The sequence below is a fragment of the Eretmochelys imbricata genome, chromosome 3 (genome assembly GCF_965152235.1).
Source record: "Eretmochelys imbricata isolate rEreImb1 chromosome 3, rEreImb1.hap1, whole genome shotgun sequence".
Taxonomy (NCBI): Eukaryota; Metazoa; Chordata; order Testudines; family Cheloniidae; genus Eretmochelys; species Eretmochelys imbricata.
Genome location: NC_135574.1, coordinates 139,887,074 through 139,911,273, shown reverse-complemented (window position 1 = coordinate 139,911,273; position 24,200 = coordinate 139,887,074). Strand labels below are relative to the sequence as shown.

At 38.2% G+C, this 24,200-nt stretch overlaps 1 protein-coding gene across 7 annotated transcripts in view; it reads right to left on the bottom strand.

Annotated features, from left to right (window-relative positions):
• The window catches only part of SDCCAG8 (SHH signaling and ciliogenesis regulator SDCCAG8), a 154,924-nt gene that overhangs the window by 83,692 nt on the left and 47,032 nt on the right, over positions 1-24,200 (bottom strand). For all 7 annotated transcript variants that reach the window (XM_077813473.1, XM_077813474.1, XM_077813469.1 and 4 more), the window contains 2 exons: positions 23,021-23,137; positions 3,945-4,087 (listed from right to left, as the gene is read on the bottom strand). In XM_077813473.1, the coding sequence (XP_077669599.1) occupies positions 3,945-4,087; positions 23,021-23,137 (260 nt within the window). The remainder of the gene's footprint in view (positions 1-3,944; positions 4,088-23,020; positions 23,138-24,200) is intronic.

The following is a 24,200-nucleotide window of genomic DNA, read 5'->3' as shown; positions in this document are numbered from 1 at the left end:
TTATTGTTCAAGGTCATCAATAATGCCATATTTTTTCTGTCATTTCCAAATACAGAAGTTGGAATTATGAACTGGATTCAAGGAACAAAAATATGTACATTAACTAAACATCAAGGATTTCTAAGAAAGCTGTACTCCCAACATAAGTAAACACACATTCCAGTGATCCAGAAGCAAAGGTGATATGCAAGAGACAAATAAATACTTTAAGAATTACTATTTTAACAGGCATGTTTCTTTAACTGATAAGCAGTTTAATTGGTCTGTATCAAACCAGTGTTTAGAAAGTGGATTTTTGGGGACAGGAGGAGGTGAGTGAGAAGTTTCCCCTGCAAAAAATAGCTTGTGGATAATTTCCTTTTTCCCCCTTCAGGCCTGGATTGCATGTTCTCATTTAATCCAATTGATCTATAATATTTACTTTCTAGTTTTCCAATATTTAAATTAAGCATTTTATATTGATTGTATTCTTCTTTACATTCAAAATACTTAGACTGATGTTCTTTAGTACTTCACTAATCTTCTGTTTAGTAATGTGCTCTTTTAGCAACAAAGTAGAAGATAGCAGAAGACTACTAGGCCGACTTAACTCTTTGGATTCCTCTAGCTTCTGCCAGAAGAAACAGGGCTATGGACGCATGGTAGCAGAAAGACTACTCACAGTGGGAACAAGCCACCCACACTTCCAGTTCTACTTGGAGGCATAGAGCTGGCTAGCTAGTTTAGTCCAGAAAGTAAGTGGTGTGACAGGGTCAGGCCAGATGGCTACAGGAGAGTGATAGAAGGCAGATATATTAGCCCCAGGTTAAGTAGATCCCTTTCCCCTGGGTAAGGTAACAGGGGCAGTTCTAGAACAATCAGAAACTTGCTGAAACGAATTAAGGTAGACAGGGTAATTAGGACACCTGATTTAAAAAGGACCTCACTTCAGTCAGTGAGGGGCCCGCAAGGAGCTGAGAGTGAGAGGGTGTGCTGCTGGAGGACTGAGAAGTAGTAGCGTTATCAGACATTAGGAGGAAGGTCTGGTGGTAAGGACAAAGAAGGGTTGGGAGGAGCCCATGGGGAAGTAGTCCAAGGAGTTGTAGCGTCACACAGCTGTTGCAGGGGACACAATAGACAGCTGCAATCCACCGGGCCCTGGGCTGGAACCCAGAGTGGGGGGGCCCAGGTTCCCCTCATTCCCCCCAACTCCCTATTTGATATAAGAGGAGTTGATCTGGACTGTGAGTCCCACCGGAGGAGAAGGTCTCTGGCCTGTCCCCTGACCCCTTAGGTAGCCCAGCAGAGACTGCAGGGACTGTTCTCCTCTTCTTCCCCATGCTGGCCAGTGATGAGGTTAGCTGAGTGAACAGCAGGTTTGTGCCACTAACAAAAGGTGCCGAACTGAGGACTGCTGTAAACCTCTGAGGCGAACAAATCCGCCAGAAAGCGCAGAACCCACCAACGCAGAGGAGGAACTTTGTCACAGTGGAGACAGCTAGAAAAGGGCAAGGTCAGGACACCTAAGAGATGCACTAAATCAGTGCATCTTCTCAACATCCTTCCGAAGACTGGGCTCTAGAACTTAAAAGTTGTTCTCTTTGGCAGAACCTGCAGGGAAGGATAGCAGCAATACTGCCAACTCCCCCTGGGATGAATGCCTCTGTTGGCATGGCTGCTCCTGCATGTGAAAGGGAATGCAATTTACCCTTTCCCATGGCCTGAGATGAGCAAAAATCAAAGTATTTAACTACAATAGTGTATCACATTACTAAACAATTACTGGATTCAAAATGGGAACACCAGAAAGAGATTTAGTGCCTTCAATGAAAGATCTGAAAGTGGGACACTCACAGCCATATCTGCCCCTTCACTTATTAAGAGAGACCTGTTCTTGGCAGGATGTGATGCTACAGGGAGAGGGACACGAGTGGCATGGAGAACGGGTACAACTCAGAGGAAGAAAGAGTGGCTCCTTTTTCCTGTCCATACCTGACCAACATTAGTAAGATCACTTAATACACTACTGGATGGCTGTCAGATGCTACTGTGCCAACTTTGTATATTTAAAACCAGACACTCCTGCAGGAGTGCTGGAACCTTCCCTGACCCACCTCTTCCTCCCGAGACCCCGCTCCTGCGGTACCTCTTCCCCGAAGGCCCCACCCCACCCCTGAAGGCCCTGCCCCCTGTTCGCTCCTCTTCCTCCCTCCTCTCGTCATTCGCTGGTTTTCCCCTCCCTCTCCCCCTGCCCACCCAGGTTGGGACAGACTCGTCTGCAGAGTCAGGGCTGGGAGCTGCAGCTGCCCAACACAGGTAGGAGGCAGCCCGGCCTGAGTGATGACCTGGGACCTCCTTGCCTGCAGTAACCGGACTTTGCGTGTCTGGCCAGCAGATGTGACTGGACTTTCCGTTTGAAAACTGGACACCTGGCCACCCTATGAGGGTGGTAACAGAACCTACACAGAACAGATAATTATATAATTTGGTGACTTAAGGGGAAGATTTGGCCCCTATATTTCACTTTTTATAATGAAGTTAGAACTATATACTAAATCAACATAAGCATACTTTTTATTTTATCAATAAAAGGCCATATTGTATACACTAAGTCAGATTCTAAAATGTCTGTAATTAAATAGCTACCTGAATCATTTTGACATTATGCACCTGCATTTAAGTGTTGAACTATGTTAAATTTATAGTTATTAGTCTGTATTATTAAGAGAGAAAGATTTTCACAAAAAAATGTGTTATTAGGATTTTCTCCAAGATATCACACTGCTTTATAATGCATGATCAGTCTTTTGCTAAAACGGAGCTTGTTAAACCATTTGGTTAACTATCACAACAAATCATTATTAAGGAAGTTCTTCTAAATCCAAACTTTAGATATCTTAACAACTCACCCAAAACTTTTTTCAAGTTCATCAACCTCTAGCATATTTTTTTTTTCTCTGAATACAGGCTGTTACGGTGGTGCTTTCTTCCATCTGTTAAACTACCGTGCTCTGAATAACACTGAAATTTAGGGGAGTAAAAGACTGATTAAATGAATTTAGAAAGTTTTCATTGGATCCAATTCTGCTGTCATTGAAACCAATGACAAAATTCTCACTAAATTCAGTGGGTGCAGGATTAGAGTAGGAGTGTGAATACTCCACTGTCAATTAGCCAAAATCTGAGGCTGTTATTCAGGTAAATTTATATCGACTCCAATGAGAGCTTTTTGTCTAACTAAGGACTGAGTAAGGGCCTCAGATCTGACACTGGATGTTTACCAACAGATAAAAGTGATACAAAAGATTAAAAGAAGCAGCTGTGTATTTGGCAAAAAGAGAAATTTTAAGAGTTACCAAAACTCAAGGTGGAATTAATAATCAGAAAATTGCCACTCTGGAATTTTCTCTACAGGTCTAATAGTAAGAATTAAGGGTAGATTGGTAATTTATGTTCAATGATGGAATAAACCTGTAAAGAGCCCAGAGTGACAGAAACATGTTTGTGTCACACAATCTTATTATTTTCACTGAGGCAAATGACAGAAATGCTATTCTCATGGATCTGTCCTGAATCTCTCCCTACATTCCTAGAGTGTTAAATTATGTAGACTGTTTAATCTCGGATGAAGTATAGCTTCATAACTGACATCAGTAAGTATTTACATTGTTATGTCACAATACCCTAAATTCATAAATTTGAAGCATTAAAGTTTCTAAACCAATAGATGCTATACAGTTCGGTGCTTACAGACTTTTTACTTAATAAATGTATTTTGGCTTTTTGAAAGATCATCATTTAGGTAAATGGGTGCTTTATTTACCACATCTTTGCTTCTTCTAAAATGCCCGAAAGCAATGCATGCAGTGAATGATTATGAATATCTGCAACAACAGTGGGGAAGCCTGTGGCAAAAATTAGCAAAATGAAATTGGTGCTATGGCATGTAATAGGATAAAGGGTACCTGGTGAGGTGCAGTTGGTGCTCAGATTTACCCAGCAGTTCTGTCAGTTTTAGGCACTCATCTTTGGCTCTTGCTGCATCCTGCTGTGCTTGTTCCAAACGCAGTTTGTTTTCATTCAGCTCTAATCCCAATTTCTCTATTTCCTTTAAAAATACAGGCGAAAATACATTTAAAAAAATATATGTAGGTAAATTATAAGACAATCTACCTTACGTGATCAAAAGTTATAAGAAAAATAAAGCATGATTTAATTTAATGAAGAAAGGAATAGAGTTCTTTGGTTTGTAAAAATAAAGTTTAATAAAGAAACAAGGAAATGAAAGGAAGTAATTTGAAGTATCAAAGCTCATTTCATTTATTATCTTATTTCACCATTTTGCTATATTTTTTCTTAATATTTTTAATAAGCCTACGCGAACAGATATGTCAACATGAACATTGATAATATTCTTGTACAAAAATGTTCCCCATGACTTTTGTAAAATTTTAGTTCCCATGTGTTCTCTCTCTGTTCAATCAACTCATTAAAAAAACAACAACTACATTTGATTTGTATTCACTTCATGTTGCACTTTAAAAGGCATTAAGATGTTTCTTACCATTTGTATTCATTTAAAAGTGCTCTTATTTGTGGGGCCTGATCATGTAAGATGCTGACCACTATTAAATCTTGTTGCCTTCTTCACATAACTAAGCAATACAAACCTACTTAAAGTACTTGAACAGTCCAGTTAAAGTTAGCTAGACTACTGATGTGCTAAATTTAAGCATGTGCATATTTTGCAGGATTGGGGTCTTTGTTTCTAGTGTATATATTGTAAGCCTTCTGCATATTTCTAGGCACATAAAATTTTCAAAGAGAAATAAGTGTCCTACATTAACTATCTCAAAAATACTAAAAGAACTATCCCTTCTTCCAAAACAGAAAACACCTTTCGTAGCAAAACTTTGTTCAGTATTTAAACACTTATACAGGTACCTTTATGCCACACTACTGAACTTTCCACTAACATTATTCTCCAGTTTACTTAAATATTCATTCAAATATCTTAAATAAAAAGGAACGTATTCCAGTGTTAATATGTATTCCTGAAACACCTTCATTGTATGTTGTCTCTGTTTCTTCATGAAAATATCAGCCCAAAGCATTTATAGTAAGTCATGATGCCTCAAACAAATTCAGTATCCACATCCAACAAAAGGTATCAGTGTGTAAACCATTCCCCACTCAAAACAGTCCTTTTGCATTTCTAATGAAATATTACTTTCTTGTTAGGATTCTAGTTTGTTGAAATTATATTTTTTAAGGAAAATCAGATTAAAATCTGTCTAAATGTTTCCATGCAATATTTTTATTTTATTTTATTTTTATATATCTATAAAATAAATAAAAATATTGCATGGAATATATGTCATTTTCAGGAAATAAGTGTGCGAGCGTGCACACACACGTGCATGCACAGACACACACTTATTTCTTGAAACTACACAAAATAAACAAAACTAAAGGCAAGTTTTACAGTTTAACCCAAAGATGTGGAAACTGGGAAATCATAATAAATTAATTCAGTGTATTGTAAGTATTCAATGTAGGTACTTTCAATGAAAGTAATGTATTGTACTAGTAATATTTTTTAGATGGTAAGCATGTGTTTTAAAAGAATCTTCATTTTTCTCATTTCCAAAGGGTATCACATTTAAGTTTGATAGAATGAAAATCTCAACAGATTCACTATGTTCTAGTCTAGTTAATAGAGCAGTTCATTAATGTTTGTTTTCCCTAATCCTTTTTATTTTCTTGCCTGAGTTCTTTCCCATCTACAGAGGTAAGCAACACTCCTGCAACTTTTTTTTATTTTTTTTTAAATAAAAGTAAGGTATTCATGAAGGGCCACATTTTAAAAAATAAATAAATTAGTTGACAAATGTCAACTACATATTTAAAAACCTCTATTTTCCAACTATAAACATAAACACACCCTATCACCACACTCTTAGGGAAAAGCCTAAGTGAACAGATGGGCTTTAAACTGTCTCCTGAAGGTAAATAGGCTCAGGTTCTGTCGGACCAAAGCGTGAAACAAATTCCAAAGTGAAGGGACCTCTGTTGAAAATGGCTTGCCTCCATCTGCCAGATGTTCAAATCAAGGAATTGAAGGCAAGAATGCATCAGCTGATCTCAATTGTCATGAGGATGCACAGAGAAAAGAAGGTTCTCAAAGTAGCTGGGACCCAAACAATGTACCTCTGGTGGGGCTTTAAAGATCAATACGTGCCCATGACTTCCAACCAGAAGCAGTCAGGGAGCCAGTATAGTCTGAAATACTGGCATAATATTCTCCACATAATATTCATCATTAAGCAGGCATTCTACAGCATTCTGTGTCACCTGTAGTTTCCAAGTGGGCTTTCAAGAGCCCCATGTAGACAGCATTGTAGTAACCCACAAAAGAGTGGATAAGTCTGGAAAAGTTCACGTCAGAAACAGTTACAATCAATCACCACAGCAAAAAGAAATAATAAAAAGGCACCCCGCCCACCAAAAGCACCCATACAACTAGGGATCCAAAAGTATCTCCAAACTTATTTGGATTAAGTCTCAATGAGCTTGTTCTCATCCAAGTACAATGAAGGCTTGATTAACAAAAAACAAAAAAAAACAAAAAACCAACTCTCACTTATTGCTATGTATCAACACCTTAAAAGGAGTACCATCCAAACCGCAAATACCATTAAGTAGTTTGGTCCGATAATTCAGCCAGTAGTTTCTGGTACTATTCCTGAAACATAGTATATTACATATCTTCAGGCCACTTTACACAATAGTGAAAGATATGATTGTTTCAGACAGCCTTATAAACCGGCTGTGCATCAGTCCAATCAATCCTGAGGACACTTGGTCCAATGTATAAGGGTGATCTGAAGGGTACCTTTATCTATGGTTGTGATGTGTTTGCGTCCTGGGCAACTCCTGTAAATGGTCTCCCCTCCTCTTTCCAAGTTACAAACCCAGTCCACATGTGTTGTTTGTGTATACCAGCTGGGGCATACATTCCAGTGCATGCCAGTGTGTCATGCACAAAGTGTCCATACAGACCCTACTGATGCACATCCCTAGGGCAATGGTGTAGTCCAGTTTCAAACAGCAGTATGTCAAAGCACATTATGTAACTTTTAGTGCAGGGTAGCAGGGTCCACACAGTGAGTTAATATGTGGCAAACTACTGCATAGCTGAATCGGACCCTGGCTTGTCATACAGTCAAGCTCTGGGATAAGGAAAACATGAGGAGAAAGGTATGGGAGGAGAGTCAGTGAGAACTGAAAGCAGATGTAGGTGGTGACAACATTTTGTAAAAAAACTTCGAAGGTCAAGGAACTTGAATCTGATGTGCTTAAAAAGGGACACTAAACTAAAGAAGGAAGCAAGGTGTGAAGTACTGCGGTCAGAGCATGGGGAAGTGATGATGACAGTATTTTAGCAGAGGTCAAAGTGTACTAGCGTAGTACATAAAATAATACATCCCTTTACAAAATTAAAGCTTATATTTGATCATCAGGAAGTGCACTTATAATCATAAATGTGACTGTAAAGAGACACATCATGAGACTGTGTGTTTATTCTTTTAGAGTTCAATCCTGGTTCCCAAGCCTATTATGAGTAACTTAAGCACAAGAGAATTCTATGGAAGCCGGGGGAGGAAATTTGCCCCCTCCAATCCATGCAACTGCAAGCAATGGTTGCTATTTGAGCTCATTCACGTAGTAGTGCAGAATCAGAAGCAGGCCATTAATCATTCACATCTGGAATTATTTGATGATAATCAGGTCTATGAAACCTTAATTTGACCTGATTGTATATTTATACCATGGTACCATTTTTAATTACATGATCATGTATTATTTTTTCAGGATATCGGCTTCTTTCAGTCCACAGGACAGACAGAGAACAAGGCAATGAGTTGCAAGAACACAAAAGGACATCCTCATGTATTGTGGCTTGATCACAGACTTCCTATGTGAAGCTGGACAACAGAGTCATATTGCATATTCACCACATTAACATTGCACAGGCAACTTCTGAGTGTTTGACTTTGTAACTTTATCATTCTTTAAATATTTTTGTATGGAACTTAAAAAATATATTTATTACGTAATCTTGTCTTCCATCTCAATTGTTCAAACTCCCATAGACACAAACAGAAACTTTGTCTGTATAAAGACTGCAGAATAAAACCCAACAGAAGAACTGCCATTTCAGTTCACCACAAATAAATTAAATTAAAAAATAATATAGTATTCAAAAACAGAAGGATCAAGTTTTACTACATAAAATCAACTTATGGGGAAAATATAGGAAATGACAAATTGTTTGTCTCTGTAAATTACTACTTTTGGATGTCCTAATCAACAAGTACTTATGTTTTAAACCTCCCTTTTTGTAGGAAACAAGTATCTTTTGCAGTCTCTCAATACTAAAAAGCAAACAAGCATTTTACTTCTCATTCATTAGATTATAGGGCAAGAACCCTTATACAATCTTACAGGCATTTTCAAACTAACACACTGTAGATGGGCTCAAAGTAAACTAAATGCAACTTCATACAAAAACAAAGAATGATTTCTCATAAATATTGAGATTCTTTTTAAAAAACAAACAGCCTCTTCTCAAATTAAATCGAACCGACTATCTTCATTTAACCATGCTAAAGTGTTTTGTGAAAATTCTCCATTTAACTAACTAGACACCTCTTTACCTCTAAAAAATTTGATAATTTTGTTCAAAACAGGTCAAATTACAAAATTAAAATAATTATTTAACTCTAGTCTATATGAATGTAGACTTTATTGTATGCAGAAAACTGCAACTTTAAATTTCTAAGCTAGGATATGTTTTTCATAGAACTCAGAATAACTGCAGAGCTGACAGAAAAGGCAAAGAAATCTTTCACAAATGAATATGATTAACCACTGATAAAAGAAAATCCTACATTGAACTAAATTTAGCAAAATACTTTGGAAGCCTTCTAACAAATCAATAGGCTAGAAGCCAAATGTATTTTAAAAAGCCAGTAACATTAATTCTTAAACCAATCTCCCTTGATTGAGGTGCAATAATAAATCAATATTAACTGAAAAACAGTTCTGTGTATACAAAGTACTGCTATATGTGTTCAGCAAAAAAAAAATTTACAAGTGTGTATGTATCGGTATCATCATGAATCTACAGCATTTTTTCCATTTGATATTTCTGTCTTGTGGTCTCTTTAATAATTACGAAAATAGAGGAACAAATTACGAAGTGAAGATCCTTTTTAAAAAAATATAACTCAGTGATGACTGCCTTTCTACGGAGAACACGTGATTACAGGAGGCAGTACACTACTTAAAAAAATCAGGACCACCTCAACATCAATGGTGGACTTACTGTGAAACAAACCGTGCAATGGCACGGGGCCCCCGACAACAGGGGACCCCAAAATGTAGGACAAATCTGACAAATGACTGAATTTAATAAGTGTTGCAAGTCGCAAAGTGGTCCACGCTTTCTGCATTCTGCAAACATATTCTATGAACTGTACTCTAAACATTTTTTTTTTAAAGTAATCTAGCAAAGAATTTTGCTTCGCCAGTTTTTCCACTGTCTTGACAATAGCATAACAGCAACTACAGGAAATTGTCATTTGCCAGTCAAAGTCCTTGACCAATTATCCAGTTGAACAAAAGCACCCTCCTGCACTTTGCAACAATGCCTGTGATTTGTCACTAGTATGTAATGGTTCAAAATCTCATTTTTACAGAGTCTGATAAAAACGTGGGATTAACTGCAATAAACCTAACTGGGTGGTCCACGGCCTACTCAGGCCCAACTGTGGCTACGCCCCTGCTCTTTCAGACCTTTTGAATCTTCCTAAAATCAACGTCAGTTTTTTAGCAATGAAGCAACACTGAGTCTGGCAGTCAAAAATGCAAAAAAATGAAGGTGAGGAAAGAAGACAAAGCTAAGCAAAAGACAATTTGTCATCTTACTTTAAAAAGCTTGAAGTATTGAATAATGGACATTCATAAAAAAGTATGGATAAGGAAACATCTGAATTATTTGATCACTTGCCGAGTTGTGGGGATACCACAACAACTGCAAAAGTTGAACAAGCGGATTCTGAAGTGACAATGGAACTACAAAATATAGGTAATTTTGTCGAAGTAAGGGAAGAAACCTACCGTTAAGACACTGCATCATGGCCAAAATCTGTCTACTTGGATATGATAGACTGTTTCTTAGTAAATAAACTGAAAAACTTAGATAATATGGAAAATTTGAGAAAAGAGTATGAGGTTGCAGGACAAAAGCAATTTAGAGGTCTTTATGAGTCCCATTTTCTGAGGATGAAGAAAAATGGGATGACAGAAATTCAGAAACCACTAAGGCAGTCTACTGTTATGTTTGCAAATTATTCCCTGACCATAGTAAAGGAAAACAAACCGTCGACGGGCACTCTAATTGGAAAAACGTTGCAAGACATACCACTGATCATAAGACTTCCAATGCTCATACTAATGCAATGTGTAAGTTCGTTCAAAGGTGTAAACTATCTAGAAGAATTGATTCTGTGTTATCAGCTCAGTTTGAAAAGAAGTGTTCTTACTGGAGGAAAGTGCTGAGACGTGTTGTTGCCATGGTCAAACTGCTGTCTTCTTTGGGACTACCTCTAAGAGGACATGATGAGTCATCATTATCAAATCAAAAAGGTAATTTTTTTACCTGCCTTGAATAGCTTAGTGAATTTGACAATTTTCTCAAATAACATTTGAAAAATCATCAGTCTTGCGGCTCAGGGAAGACCAACTTTATAACACACCAAACCTACGATGAATTTATCACTATAATGGCAAAGCAGCTTAGAAACCGATTCACTGATGAAGTAAAGGATGCCAAGTACTATTCCATAATAGTCGATTCAACATCAGATGTGAGTCATGTAGACCAATTAACATTAATTTTAAGATATGTGACCGGCAATGGTGAAGTTGTAGAGCGATTTCTTTGTTTTGTCCTGCTAAAATCCCACACTTCTGAATATCTAGACACAACTGTTTTGGAATTCATTGCAAATTCAGGTTTGGACATCAAAAATTATCAAAGCTCTGCCCATGACAACACCACAGATATAGCAGGAAAATATTCAGGTCTACAGACAAGACTAAACAATGCGAGCCCCTCTGCTTTATTCATACCATGTTCCATTCCTTAAATTTAATTTGCAACACAGCAGCCGAATCTTGTGAGGGAGCTACACATTTTTTTGACTTCGTTCAAATCGTGTATGCCTTTTCCCCCCGCAGTTTCCATGCATTGGTGGAGTATGCTACAATCACGCTTGGACCAGGCAAATGAAAAACATTTGACAGTCAAAAGAATTTGTGACACCAGGTGGTTTGCTCGTGCAGATGCTGTTTTGGCTTTCAAAATGAGCTATGATGATATAAAAAAACCTTATTAGACATAGCCACATCAAATTCTGAAAAACCATGTGCGAAAACTGAAGCAAAATCCTTAGCAGAAAAGTTTGAAAAGTATGATATTGCTGTTTTTACTCTTTTGTGGAACTGTTTACTTCAAAGAATTAATGCCATCCGGAAATTGCTGCAAAAGCTTGATACAAATTTATTGAATGCTGCACAATTGTTAGCCTCAGTTAAAAGTTTTGTCATGGAAGTTCGAAATGACTATAGCTTGGTGGAAGCAGAGGTACTAACATGAACAGAAAATATACGTTTCTTTGATATATCTGATGAGAAGTGTAAAAAAAGTAGGAAGTTATTTTTCAGTGAAACTAGAGACAATGAAATCAATTTAAAAGGGAAAGAAGATAACATTGATGGTCTCCACAATAATTTGTGACACAAAAGTAGTGCAGAGAAGAGGTGAATCTCTAAGAAAATTGTTGATTTATTTTGCATGTTTTTTGACAGACATTTGGACGAAAATGCTAAAAGCCACTACAGTAAGAAATTAAGTGAATTCTACGGAGAGGACATAGACACAAATCTTTTTCAAGATGAAGTGAAACATTTCATTCATTTTATCAAAAATGAGGAGGTCTGTGCTTTGAGATCACCAGTTGATTTGTATAGACTTGTACGTGACGGTTTGCAGGCAACCTTTCCAAATGTAGAAACCATTTTGAAAGTATTAACAATACTTGTCACAAATGCTGCTGGTGAACGTGTTTCTGTATTGAAATGAGTTAAAAATAATTTGCAAAATATGATGAGTCAGGAACATTTGAAAAGTTAGGCAATATTAACAGTGAAAGTGCCTCTTTACAAAATATTACTTTATGATGACAATTAACAATTTTGTAAAGAAAAAGTGTAGAAAAAAATCTATTGAATAAGTTTCTTCAGAGGATGTTAACTTTTATTTTTCCATTCATGCGTCATCTATACTTTTTATTTTGACACCTTTTTCATGTTAGTGTAATGCAAATACCAAGCTTTCATGTAGACCAGAAGTTCTCAAACTGTGGTCGGAGAACTCCATTCAGGTGGACTGAGGAAAGGTTATTAAGGGGTTTTTTTGGGGGGTTTTTTTAATAAAGTGCTCTTATCCAAAGCATTTTACAATAGTTAGCTAACAGTACAAACAACATTTGGAAAGATCATTAAGTGGTCCACCATGATCCACAGCAATTTGCAAGTGTTCTGTGGGGAAAAAAAAAAAAAAGTTGTACCTTGATTGTTTTTGTAGTCTTTCACTTTATTTTCATTTACTTCCTATTACTTATAATATAGGAGGAGGATGAAGGAAAAAAACAAAAAAAAACCTCGGGGGGGGGGGGGGAGAAGAGGAGGGAGGAAGAGGAAAGAATGTTCCTCTTCTTCTTGGCTGGGTTCTGAGAGGGGTCCCCCGAAAATGAAGCAGCACACAAGGCCCCACTAACTCTAAATCTGCCACTGCTCAACATGATACTTTATTACCTATTTCCCACATATGTAGGCCCAGATGCTCACATGTTCAACTTTCCTCAATGCAAGTAGCCACATTTACATCAATGGAAACACTCACTGTTCATAAAGTTAAGTATATGTGTACATCGTTGCTGGACTGTGGCTATACCTCATCGCTTACTGTTACCTTCAGTATGAACATGCAAACATACTTGGATACTCTATTTAAAAGCAATTATAAATGTGATATTTTTAACGTTAAGTTTGATCCCAGAGTAATTTTTATTGTGGTCTTCTATTACATAGTTTTTCAGATAATAAATCATTCATATTGTTCTATATATTCAAGCTAACGAAAAGATATTTTTGCACATATGTAGTAAAAATTCAATATATTTTATTTTGGACGACATAAAAAAAATCCACTACTGCACATGCAGATATTCCCTGCAGTAGGGATCGACTGTAGCCATTTCTTCCAACTACGAGCAAATCCCTGTATTAATCCTGATATCAAATCAGGCAGCCCTATGTTCTGAGCAGTCTCTAAACCTCCGGCCTCCCAGACAGGGCCATCTGACACAGCAGATTACATCAGAAGAACTATCCAACTTTGTAAAGAGAGTTAGAGTCATCATCAGGGTAATTCCGAACAGTCCCCAACAGTGCACATGGTGGTTGTTTTTTTAAATTGCTGTGTAAATGTACCCTGCTTCTTATTCAAAACAGGATGGGAATCAAGAACATCCAAAGCCTACATTTGGCTTCAAAATTTAAATCTTCTTTAAATCCTATGAAAATGTGATAAATTGTGAGGATGTACAAACAAGTAGTAAAAACTTGGTTAAAAATGTATATGCCTCATAAGATCCCCTAAAATGTACATATCACAAAAAGAAAAAAAAATGTTTCATGTAACTAGGTAATTAAAACAAGAGCAGATAGGTACACAAAGTTGCTAGACAAAAACACAAAACCAAACTTTGGGGTGGAAGTCAACTCCAGTTCAGGAGTGGATGGAAAAGGCAAGCATAGTAGCAAAATATGCCCCTGCTTTGTATCTAGCCCCATTTAAGGATTTAAGTCTTCTGACCATCACACAAATCAATAGGCCATCTGAAGACCCCAAGGGACAAATGATGCAACCCACTGAAACAGTGCAGGCTGTAATCCTGTGTTGTCAATGCTCATATTGTTGTGACTGTTGCCATTTTGGAGGCTCTTTCAACTGTGTGATAAAACACATGCAGCTCAGAGGCCACTGAGCTATTTGTGCTGCAGGCAATCTTAGCAATGGCTTTGTGTGCGCTCACAAGGCCAAAGCACTGAAACAGGTGCAGCACAGCAGAGATGCCCCCTTCCCAAAATCAGCAGCCATGACCTCATCATCCCCTCTTCCACTACCACAGCACAGTGATAGAGCGTGAATGGAGATAGGAGCTCAGGTGATGCCTTTTTGCCTGCAGGCTGCTGCGGAGGGAAGTGCAGTGGGGCATGACAAGAGCCTGCTGGAGAGAATGCTGGTGCTGTAGGGGACCTACTGGGGCGGTGGAGGAGAGGGAAGAGAAACTTTTCAATGAAGAGTGAGGAATGGGGGGTGTCAGGGACCAGGGTCCTGGATGTGTGGGGCACATTTCCTATGCAGTTAAGGTAGAATTTTCAACTTGTAATTGTCATACACACACACTGGGGGTGTGTAGTGGGAGTTCAAAAACTAAGAGACAGACTTTTGGCAAGATTGTGTGCGTGTGTGTGTAAAAATAAAGACCTAAATGTTTTTGATTCATGCTTTTCAAACTGTTGGCGTTGACAATACTGATAAATGGACAATTACCAAGGGCCCTTATGGCCGTTCTCTGGTCAACCCCAAGACCAATCTGGCATTCTGATATGATGGAGATGACTGTAGGATGAATACCTAGATAGTTGGACAAGGGGGAATGGCCAGAACACATAAAATTGTTGGGATTTTGACTATATTATTTTTCTGAAAATACTGTTATTTGGTTTGCCAAAGTGTCTGAACTGCAATAGCTTCTTTTGGAGCAGCACTTTCAGCCCCAGTATGTAGGTAAATGCCTATGGAGACATTTTTAATAGCAAGCACTGGGGCACCAGACATTAACTCAGCAACCACCAGTAAAGGTAAGCAAAAACTTGGTTTAATAACTCTCACCCTGGAGCAAGGTATTTTAAGGATGTGGGGGTTATGGTTGTGGTTTTTGTTTCGAAGGAGGAGGAAAAGAGGAGGAGGGTTACTCCCATCTCATTATCAAGAAATAAGAGAAGAGTCTAAGTAGTGCTTCTTTTATCCCCAAAAACAGGCAGTTGAGAGGAGTGAAGTGGGATTACCTCTCCCCACAGCCTGCACCAATATAGTTAGATGGAAATGAAGGTCTGTCCTCCCTCCCGCACAGCGGCAGCAGACACTTACAGGCAAGCAGTAAGGGCACTGAGGGTGGCTATGACAGACACAGCAGCACTTCCCTTCTGGCTCAGAGCAAAGTCTGGTGGCAGTAGCCGGCAGAGCTGATCCCACAATATTAATGGAAAGACTGATACAACCATCATTTTTTCTGGTCTGTTTAACCATTTTTATTTCACCCCATATTGCTGTCAGATAAAAATAAAAACACAAACTATGGGCCTCTTTCATAGCAAAAGCCATTTCATACAGTTTCTCATGCTGATGAACTCTAATGAATATTTCACATGTGATATTATAAGAGAGTGGAAGTGACAACAACACTATAATTAAAGGTTATGTTCATATTTAATTGCAGGGTCCCATCCTGGAAGTGATATTTTCCCCCCCGGTTTTTGAAGAATCATCGTTTCAGGAGCAAACCTTACTAGGTCAGTTAGTTACAGGCCTCAAAGCAGGATCCAACTCAACAACATAGTAGAGGATCCAGAGAGCTGTAAGGTCTAGCTTGGCTCTCACAGGACCCAGCAACTGCAGGCTGAGATGTGCTAGCACATTACAGTTGTGCAGGCCCATGAAGATGGAATGCATCTGGCCAGGTAGATGATGGTAGAGTTTTGCACCATCTATAGACACTAAAGCCAATCCATTACAACCAAATAAGCCAAAAGTCAGTTTGTGACGGAGGGGTTAAGAACTGGCCCAGCACAGAACCTTTCCATCTTAGCTGGTAGCTGCTCTCTCTGATGAGAATTCCAGAATGCACAGAGTACAGGTGCACATGGTGGATCAGTGCTCCCACCTGGTTTGGCCACTTCTTGTTCCCCTCTTGGCTGCATTCAGGTAAGTCCGCCCCGTTTCCTCTCCCTTATGACCCAAATGCAGTCGGAATCCTTAAAGGAACCCCATCCTCTTTTTCCTGCTGCCTGGACAAAGACCCACCACATTAATTTGTGGTGAGCACATTCTATCTTTGTTGGACAATTTTAAGCAAATCATCTAAAAAGAGGTGTGAGGACATTTTTGCCTGACTATTTAAGCAAGCAGCTTTTCTATCTATATGAGCACACCGGGATATGCAATTTAAAGTTTTGTTTTAATGATGATCAGGTTCTATGTATTACTTTTGTGTCTGTGTAAGTATTCTTGCATAAAAATACCCATATGTTTCACTCACTTGTGGTATCTCTCTCTTGCATATTAGAACAGATTTATTAATAGTAACAGATTCTGCAAGTAGTCCTTGAAAATTCAGTAGGTTAAATAATATTTGTGGTGGAATCCACTACCAAAACTAAACTAGCTTTGGAAAGGCTGCAGAAACAGCAAAAGCCACAGGTTATTAGGGTAAAAACCATGACCCTCTAAGCCAGCGGTGGGCAAACTATGGCCTGTGGGCCGAATCCAGCCCTTCAAGGCTTTGGATCCGGCCCGCGAGATTGCCCCCTGTGGTGCCGCAGGCCCCGCGCCGCTCTCAGAAGCAGCTGGCACCATGTCCGTGGGGCTCTGTGCATTGCCCTTGCCTCCAGGCACCACCCCCCGCAGCTCCCATTAGCCGAGAACGGGGAATTGCAGCCAGTGGGAGCTTTGGGGAAAGTACCTGGAGGCGTGGCAAGGGCAGTGCGCAGAGCCCTGTGTCCCCCTCTCCCCCAGGGGCCGTGGTTACGGCTGCTTCCCGGAGCAGTGCAGGGTGGAGCCGGGGCGGGCAGGCAGGTGGGCAGGCAGCCTTCCCTGGCGCCTGCCGCCGCCACCCTGGAGCCACTTTAGGTAAGCGGTGCTGGCCCAGAACCTGAACCACTCCTACACCCTGCCCCCCAACTGCCTGCCCTAAGCCCCCTGCCTGCACCTCACACCCCTACTGCACCCCAACCCCCTGCCCTGAGCCTCCCACTGCACCCTGAGCCCCTGCCGCACCCCATACCCCCCAACCCCCTGCCCTGAGCCCCCTGCTGTACCCCAACTCCCTGCCCCGAACCCCCTCCTGCCCTTCGCACCCCTCCTGCACCCCAACCCCCTTCCCTGAACCCCCTCATACACCCTGCACCCCTTCTCTGCCCCAATCCCTTGCCCTGAGCCCATTCCTGCACACCGCACCCTCTCCCATATCCTGCACCTCAACCCGGCCCTGCATAACATTTCCCCACCCAGATGTAGCCCTCGGCCCAAAAAGTTTGCCCGCCCCTGCTCTAAACAGGAAAATGGCATTTGTGTTCTGTAGGGGGCTTAATGTATAATGGTGCTAGACTGCAGTAGTCAAGGCCATATGCTTGGGACTTCATGTGAGTGGACCTGAGGACTGTTGAATACCTTCAGGAAAGACTTGGTAATGGCTTACTATTTGTGCTAAGTCTGATTGGTATTGAACAGAGTTGTGCCCTTTCTTCACCAGTCAAGCATTTCCCTTCTTTGATTGGTGATGTGAACACAAAGACTTTACTATAATCCTCAAAGGTAGTTCACCTTCAGTTTTGTTCAACCCTAACTTTCACATTTCCTATCATGAGTATTTTACTATGCAATTTTACGGTATAAGTTAACATAACTTTTGTCATGGATTTATTTTTTCCAGAGGAAGTAGGGGAGAGATCACCACCCATGATTCTTATAAATTTATTGATCAAGAGCTACCAGGTTTCATAATTCCTGAGCCCAAGCCATATTTGAAAACTGGGCCCTGTAAATTTACAACCATTCCTCAAGGAGTGTGGGGTGGAGGATGTCATTTAACACATTCTTGTTAAAGTAAACATGCAGGGGGTTTTTTGTATATAATATTAATATAGTTTTAAAAAAAATCTTGTGGTAGCCTTTAACTATATGAAACAACACAGGAAATCAGAAAACAGTTATACAAATTACCACATCCTGGTCTCCTAGATGCCTCAGTACTTTGGCCATTCAGGACCAAGTCAGACAATCAAAACTGCACATTTTGTACAACTGTAATTGAACATTTGCCGTAGCTTATTTTGGCGCAAAAAGACTTCCCTGTGTTCTCTTTTCTGTGTCTAAAGCACACTCTTGTCTGCCTGGCTAATGGAGTCATTACATCTCTGACTAAAACCACAATAGCTATACTGGCTTTTAAATACATACATACAAAATATATAGTACTAGCCTAACTTCATCAATATTGTCGACTCTTCCCATTTTACTGAGGTTCTCATCATGATTGGTGATTTTTGTAAAGCCCCATCTTGTGAAGTCTAGTGGTTACATGAGAATCTCAGCTTTTATTGGTGGGGGGGAGGGGGTTCTAGCCCTTAGGGATGCAAGGAAAAGCTTGAAAACATGACTCCTACAGGCTCAAAAACCAGAAGGTAAATAAAAATCACTAGATTTTAAAACATATTTTGTGTTTTTTAGGGGCCTGGCTCATGATTTTTTGGATCACTTGAAGTTGGTAATACTGCTTCATAAAAATGAATTTAAATTAATCAGTCCTTGAATTTGGTCTGTTATTGGAAAGTTACATTAGCTTAGCCCTTAAATCAGATCCTCCTTTTAACATTTCATGAACACGTCTAAACACAGGTCTATGACTGGTTATCTCTCGCCAATGCAGAGTTAGTAATCCTTGCATCTATACTTTCTAAACTAGATTACATTTAGTGATTGCTTTATGGCCTACCAGGTAAAACATTCTATAAATCTCTTTTGCAAAACACTTTCATATTATATTTCACATACAATTCCATTCCTCATCCTAGATTCTTGTGGAATAATCTATCACTATATAACATAGGTGCCTTTTATTATTTACAAAAATGCTGAAACATGTACATCTTTCAACTGAGTCTAGCCCATGCAGGTCAATGACTTCCCAATTCCTTTATATACAGTTTTGGGCTCTGAAGCCTAGATACATGAGCCTCCTATTCCTTAGTTTAAGACCTTTGGGTTTGAACCTGCCTCGGACCTGGAACTCAGTTCTTTATTTTCTCTCTCAGAACAATGCTAGGTGTAATTTTAATGCCAATTCTAAAAGAATGTTTTCCCATAGTTTCAGTCTCACTAAGGATTTGGCTTTGTTTTTAACTTACAGTTTGATTTTTCAATAAATAAAAAGTAAAAATGAAAAACATTTTGTGTAGATTTCTCAAATAAGATTCAACATGTTCCTTGTTTTATAACAAGATAATAATGAGATAGCTGTTCCCAGTAGCGTAGATGCAGTAGTGAAAACTCTGTGCAACAAATTGGCAGGGAGATGGACTAAATGACCCAATACTGTAGGTCTTTTTCAACTCTAGATTCTATGATTCCTGACTGAGACACAAAATAAAAGAAAAAACAAGGAGTACTTGTGGCACCTTAGAGACTAACAAATTTATTTGAGCATAAGCTTTCGTGGGCTAAAGCCCACTTCATCAGATGCATGCGGTGGAAAATACAGTAGCAAGATAGATATACAGAGAACATGAAAAAATGGGGGTTGCCATACCAACTCTTAACGAGACCAATCGAGTAAGATGGGCTATTATGAGCAGGAGAAAAAAAAATTTTTGTAGTGATTTCCCCCCCCTCCTGCTGTTAACAGCTCACCTTGATGGATTGGTCTCGTTAAGAGTTGGTATGGCAACCCCTTATGGCAAACGCTTATGCTCAAATAAATTTGTTAAGTCTCTAAGGTGCCACAAGTACTCCTCGTTCTTTCTGCTGATACAGACTAACACAGCTACGACTCTGAAAATAAAAGAAAGCACGTTTTAAGCCATAACAACCGTTTTATTTTTATATACTGCCACTGACCAAGAGATGCTGTTTTGAGGAAACACTGAATTCATTGTGTTAAAAGTACTTTTCCCCATTATATTGCATTAGCTGTGCACAAATTATTTTATTTTTAAATGTACTGTATAATGGTTCAAATTCCATGAAGGTACTAAAAAGCGAAGTCTATATTGCATTAAATAGGCAAAAATATTCTGCCATACATTAAGGCCTGGTATTATTGGTATATTAAGGCCAGTTATATTGGTATAAAAGCCCCTTAAAGGAACAGGCTATAAAGTATAAAGCACCATTAAAGCACTATAAATGCACACTAGGCAGGGGGGTTGGACTTTAACTATATTGGTAAAATTAAAATAGTACAATTTGTGTGTACACATGCCCATAGGTATACTTGCCATAAATTCTGTTTTTTCAGAATCTTAAAATATCATAGGACCATAATGTTCATACTACAGATTATTCATCAAATAAGGTGGTGCAGCAGGTTAGTATACAAAACAAACTTGTCTTGGGTGTATATTTTACAATGTTAACACTTCACATGAATGTAATGCATACAAAGTACACCTTGAACAGGAACTAAATCCCAGCAGAGGGAGGAAGAGAGGGAAAAAGAAAGAAAATAGAAATTCAATCATGTTTTCTCTTCCTAAATTCATTTTAAATTTCTCTTTAACAAGCCATTAGAAATGCGGACTTTGGTCATAAGAGAAGATATTTAATAACCATATGTTCCTATTTGTACATATAGAAACTATGTCTTTCCCACCATACCTGGGCACATTAAGCCAATAATTTAAAAACTCCGTTTCATAAAAAACTTAAATTTACCCACAACATAAATTACATTTTGATTAGATAGCACGTTAAACCAATTTTCAGTAAGGGAAACTTATTGGGAAATTACAACTTCTCAATTTCAAAGAAAACATACTAAAGTAAAATAAGGTACTAATGATTTTACTAGTATATCAGCCAAGTGACCCACTGTCCACTTTTAAAAATTAAATATATATTTATTATGAACAGATGGTGGCCAAGGAAGGTATCAACTCTGTCTCTTAGCCAGAAGGTCAGGTCATGGCTGAGAAACCAAAGAACAATTGCTACTTTGCCATCCATAAGATGAGACATTACATTTTTCTTTTCTAAACATGAAGCTAAATGTAAAATAAGAACAGCTTATTTACAATAAGAATTTTAGTGACCTCTTACATTTTTATCAAAGCGAAATAGCTACACTTATCTCACTATCATAGATTGCTTTATGTAGTTTCTAATATTATTCAGCATATAGAGCTGTGTTGATTACTAGTGTTATTAAAAGCCTAACCTAGAAAATTACCAGTAAATACCAAGAACAATGATTATTTAAACACATATACTTGTTTTTCTAGAATCCAGCAATCACTTTCAAAAAAATGTTTGAAAACCTAAATATGATACGTTATGCTTCAGGGAACAACCCCTCCTTTTAAAATGTACCAGGGTGCCAATTACCATTTTTAACATTTATTATTCCCATAATGGTAAAGCACAAGTAATCCTAAATGTAAACTTAAATATTTTGTTACATTGTCTAGTTTGTCAAAAAAGTTAACCTTGGGGAAGGCTGCAGAACGAGACTTTCGATGCAAGATTCTTCTTTGACTACTTTATTGCACACTTCCTAGTTCATTAGAATGCCAACACTATGCCAACTCTCTTATTTGAGATATCTGTCAAGACAGAAGATGAGCCTGTATTTGTGTTTTTCAAGTGTTCTTAGACCATAAGGATCTGGTGAAAAAAAACTTACAAGGCCCTTTTATTGCTGTACTGTACAATCTGACATCATAAATAAGTTTTTTAAAAGAATTATTTTAACTAGTAAATATATAACTTAAAACAATGCATAATGTGTCTTTTGATTATAATTTGATTTAGTATTGTTTCAATTTTGAGTTAAGATACATCTTTTAAAAAAAAGTTAATGGCTACAAATTTTCTATGGCTACCCATCAAGATTTTGTAGTGCTAGTAAATAAAATATCTTTTCAATTCATAACACTATGTTTTTCCTGCATATATTCCTTGCAGATGAACTGATTTGTTCACACGATGAAAAGGGAAAGAAAAGTTTTAAAAATGTTGGATAAACAGCTGTACATAGTATTTAAAATTTAAACACTCTGAAATACAACGTACGTAAACACTTTTCTGTGTACTCAGAACATACTGCCAGTCTCTAGTCATGTATACGTCATATTTCATGAAACAAGAATAGGAAGTTTGAACACTGGAAATGTAAATGGTGAGTCACATTGAAAAGAGGGGGATTTAAAAAAAAATGCAACATAATATCTGTTTGAACTATTAGTGAAGTAAGCTGCAGTACACCCTAATATTAATATTTGCTAATAAGGGATGTCTTCTCAGTCTACCTGCAAGGCATACACTGTTTTTTTAAGTAGTACAAACTCATCTTTAAATTACCAACAATTAATTCCTAGTGGCATATTTGCATAAATCTGTTTCTTACTTTGAAACTTTTCAATGAATCACAAAAATCAATTGAACTTGAATCTTTAAAGAAATTGGTAATGAAATGATACACTTTGCCTTATATACTTCAAACTTTATCCTTGTTTATGTTTTGTCTTGCTTTGTATGCATTTTATATGTTTATGAGTGAGATGTATAACCATATGTATATAGTACATAGGCTCAATATGTATAAAATCTATCATATGTGTCCATACACTGTATATGTAGACTATGATGAGTATTATGTAATACTGCAACTTTTTAGGGTTGAAAACAAGGATAAGGCAGGCAAGAGGCATTTCTTTAATAGTAATAGCTGGCTGTTTGCCATTAGTTTAGAATCCACATAACAGTAATAAATGACCAGTATCAGAAAAATGAATCATTCCAACTTCAGAAATAACCCTACTGCAAAGTTATGGCAGTATCATCTCTTACCTGGTCCTTAATTTCAAGCTCCCTTACAGTTTTTGTTCTGTACTCTCTGTGCTTCTTTTCTGCCTCATCCTTCTTGATTTTGGTTTGATTCAACTGAAAACGCATTTCTCCACACACCTGTTAGATTACACAGACAACATGATCTGTAGCTTGTGGGACCCACAGTGTAATGTTTGGTAGTTAGATCTTTTGGTGCCCCCTAGAGATCGTTTGAATCTAGCACATTTTTATTTACAGATATTTTAAGACTACATATGGTAAATGTTTTTTATATAAAAAGGTGGATCTGGAATCCTTGTATTGTCATTAACTTTGAAATATGCAGTGCCGGCTAGATTCAATTATATTTGGATCAAGATTTTGTAAAATACTTACGCTGTCAATATATGTGCTACTAAATACATTTAAACTACAGTTGCTATTTATTAAATTTTCTTCCATTCTCTTTTTAAAATCCAAAGATATTCTAGGATCACACTTTCAAATGCTAAAATTAAGGGATGTGTTCAGGCGCATGATTTCCTGTTTTGCCATTTTTTTTCTCCAGGTAGGAATGAAAATCTTGAGATTGCACTGTAATTATTTTCAGAGTTCTATTGAAACACTATATTCTCATTAATAGATTGAACATAAATTCCTTAACAGCAACAACTTATTCAAATGTGTATGTACATGGACACTGAAAAAGCCAAAAAAGCACCCAAAGGACTTATTTTGGGTGGAGAGACAGCGAGAATTCGTTTTCAGAAAGGTAACTTATATTCCATTCTGGGTCCTGACCTCTTCCAGACCAAAACATTTGATGATGTTCTCTGTGTTGTCTCCCACCTCAATCTATCCCAAACTTACAGGGCCAGGGCCAGTGGAAGTGTTTGCTCTTCCCCTCTCTATGTTTTGGGAGCGGGTCTGTCTTCTTCCACATTCACAATCCAGGGGTTTAGTGGGCCCTGTTTGATGTCAAAAAGCAGAGGTTTTGCACAGGATCTCTGCCTCTCCTTCCCCATTTAAGACAATAACCCCCAATTTGTGGGTGACCGTTTCAGGTTAACAATTCAACCTTAAATGCACACTCAAAAATGTTATCCCCCTGGCTCCTTCCAGGGGATTCTACTTACCCTCTCCTAACACTTCAGGGGTGAGAGCTGCCATTCTTTCCCTCTCAATCTACCTTTCTCCTCCT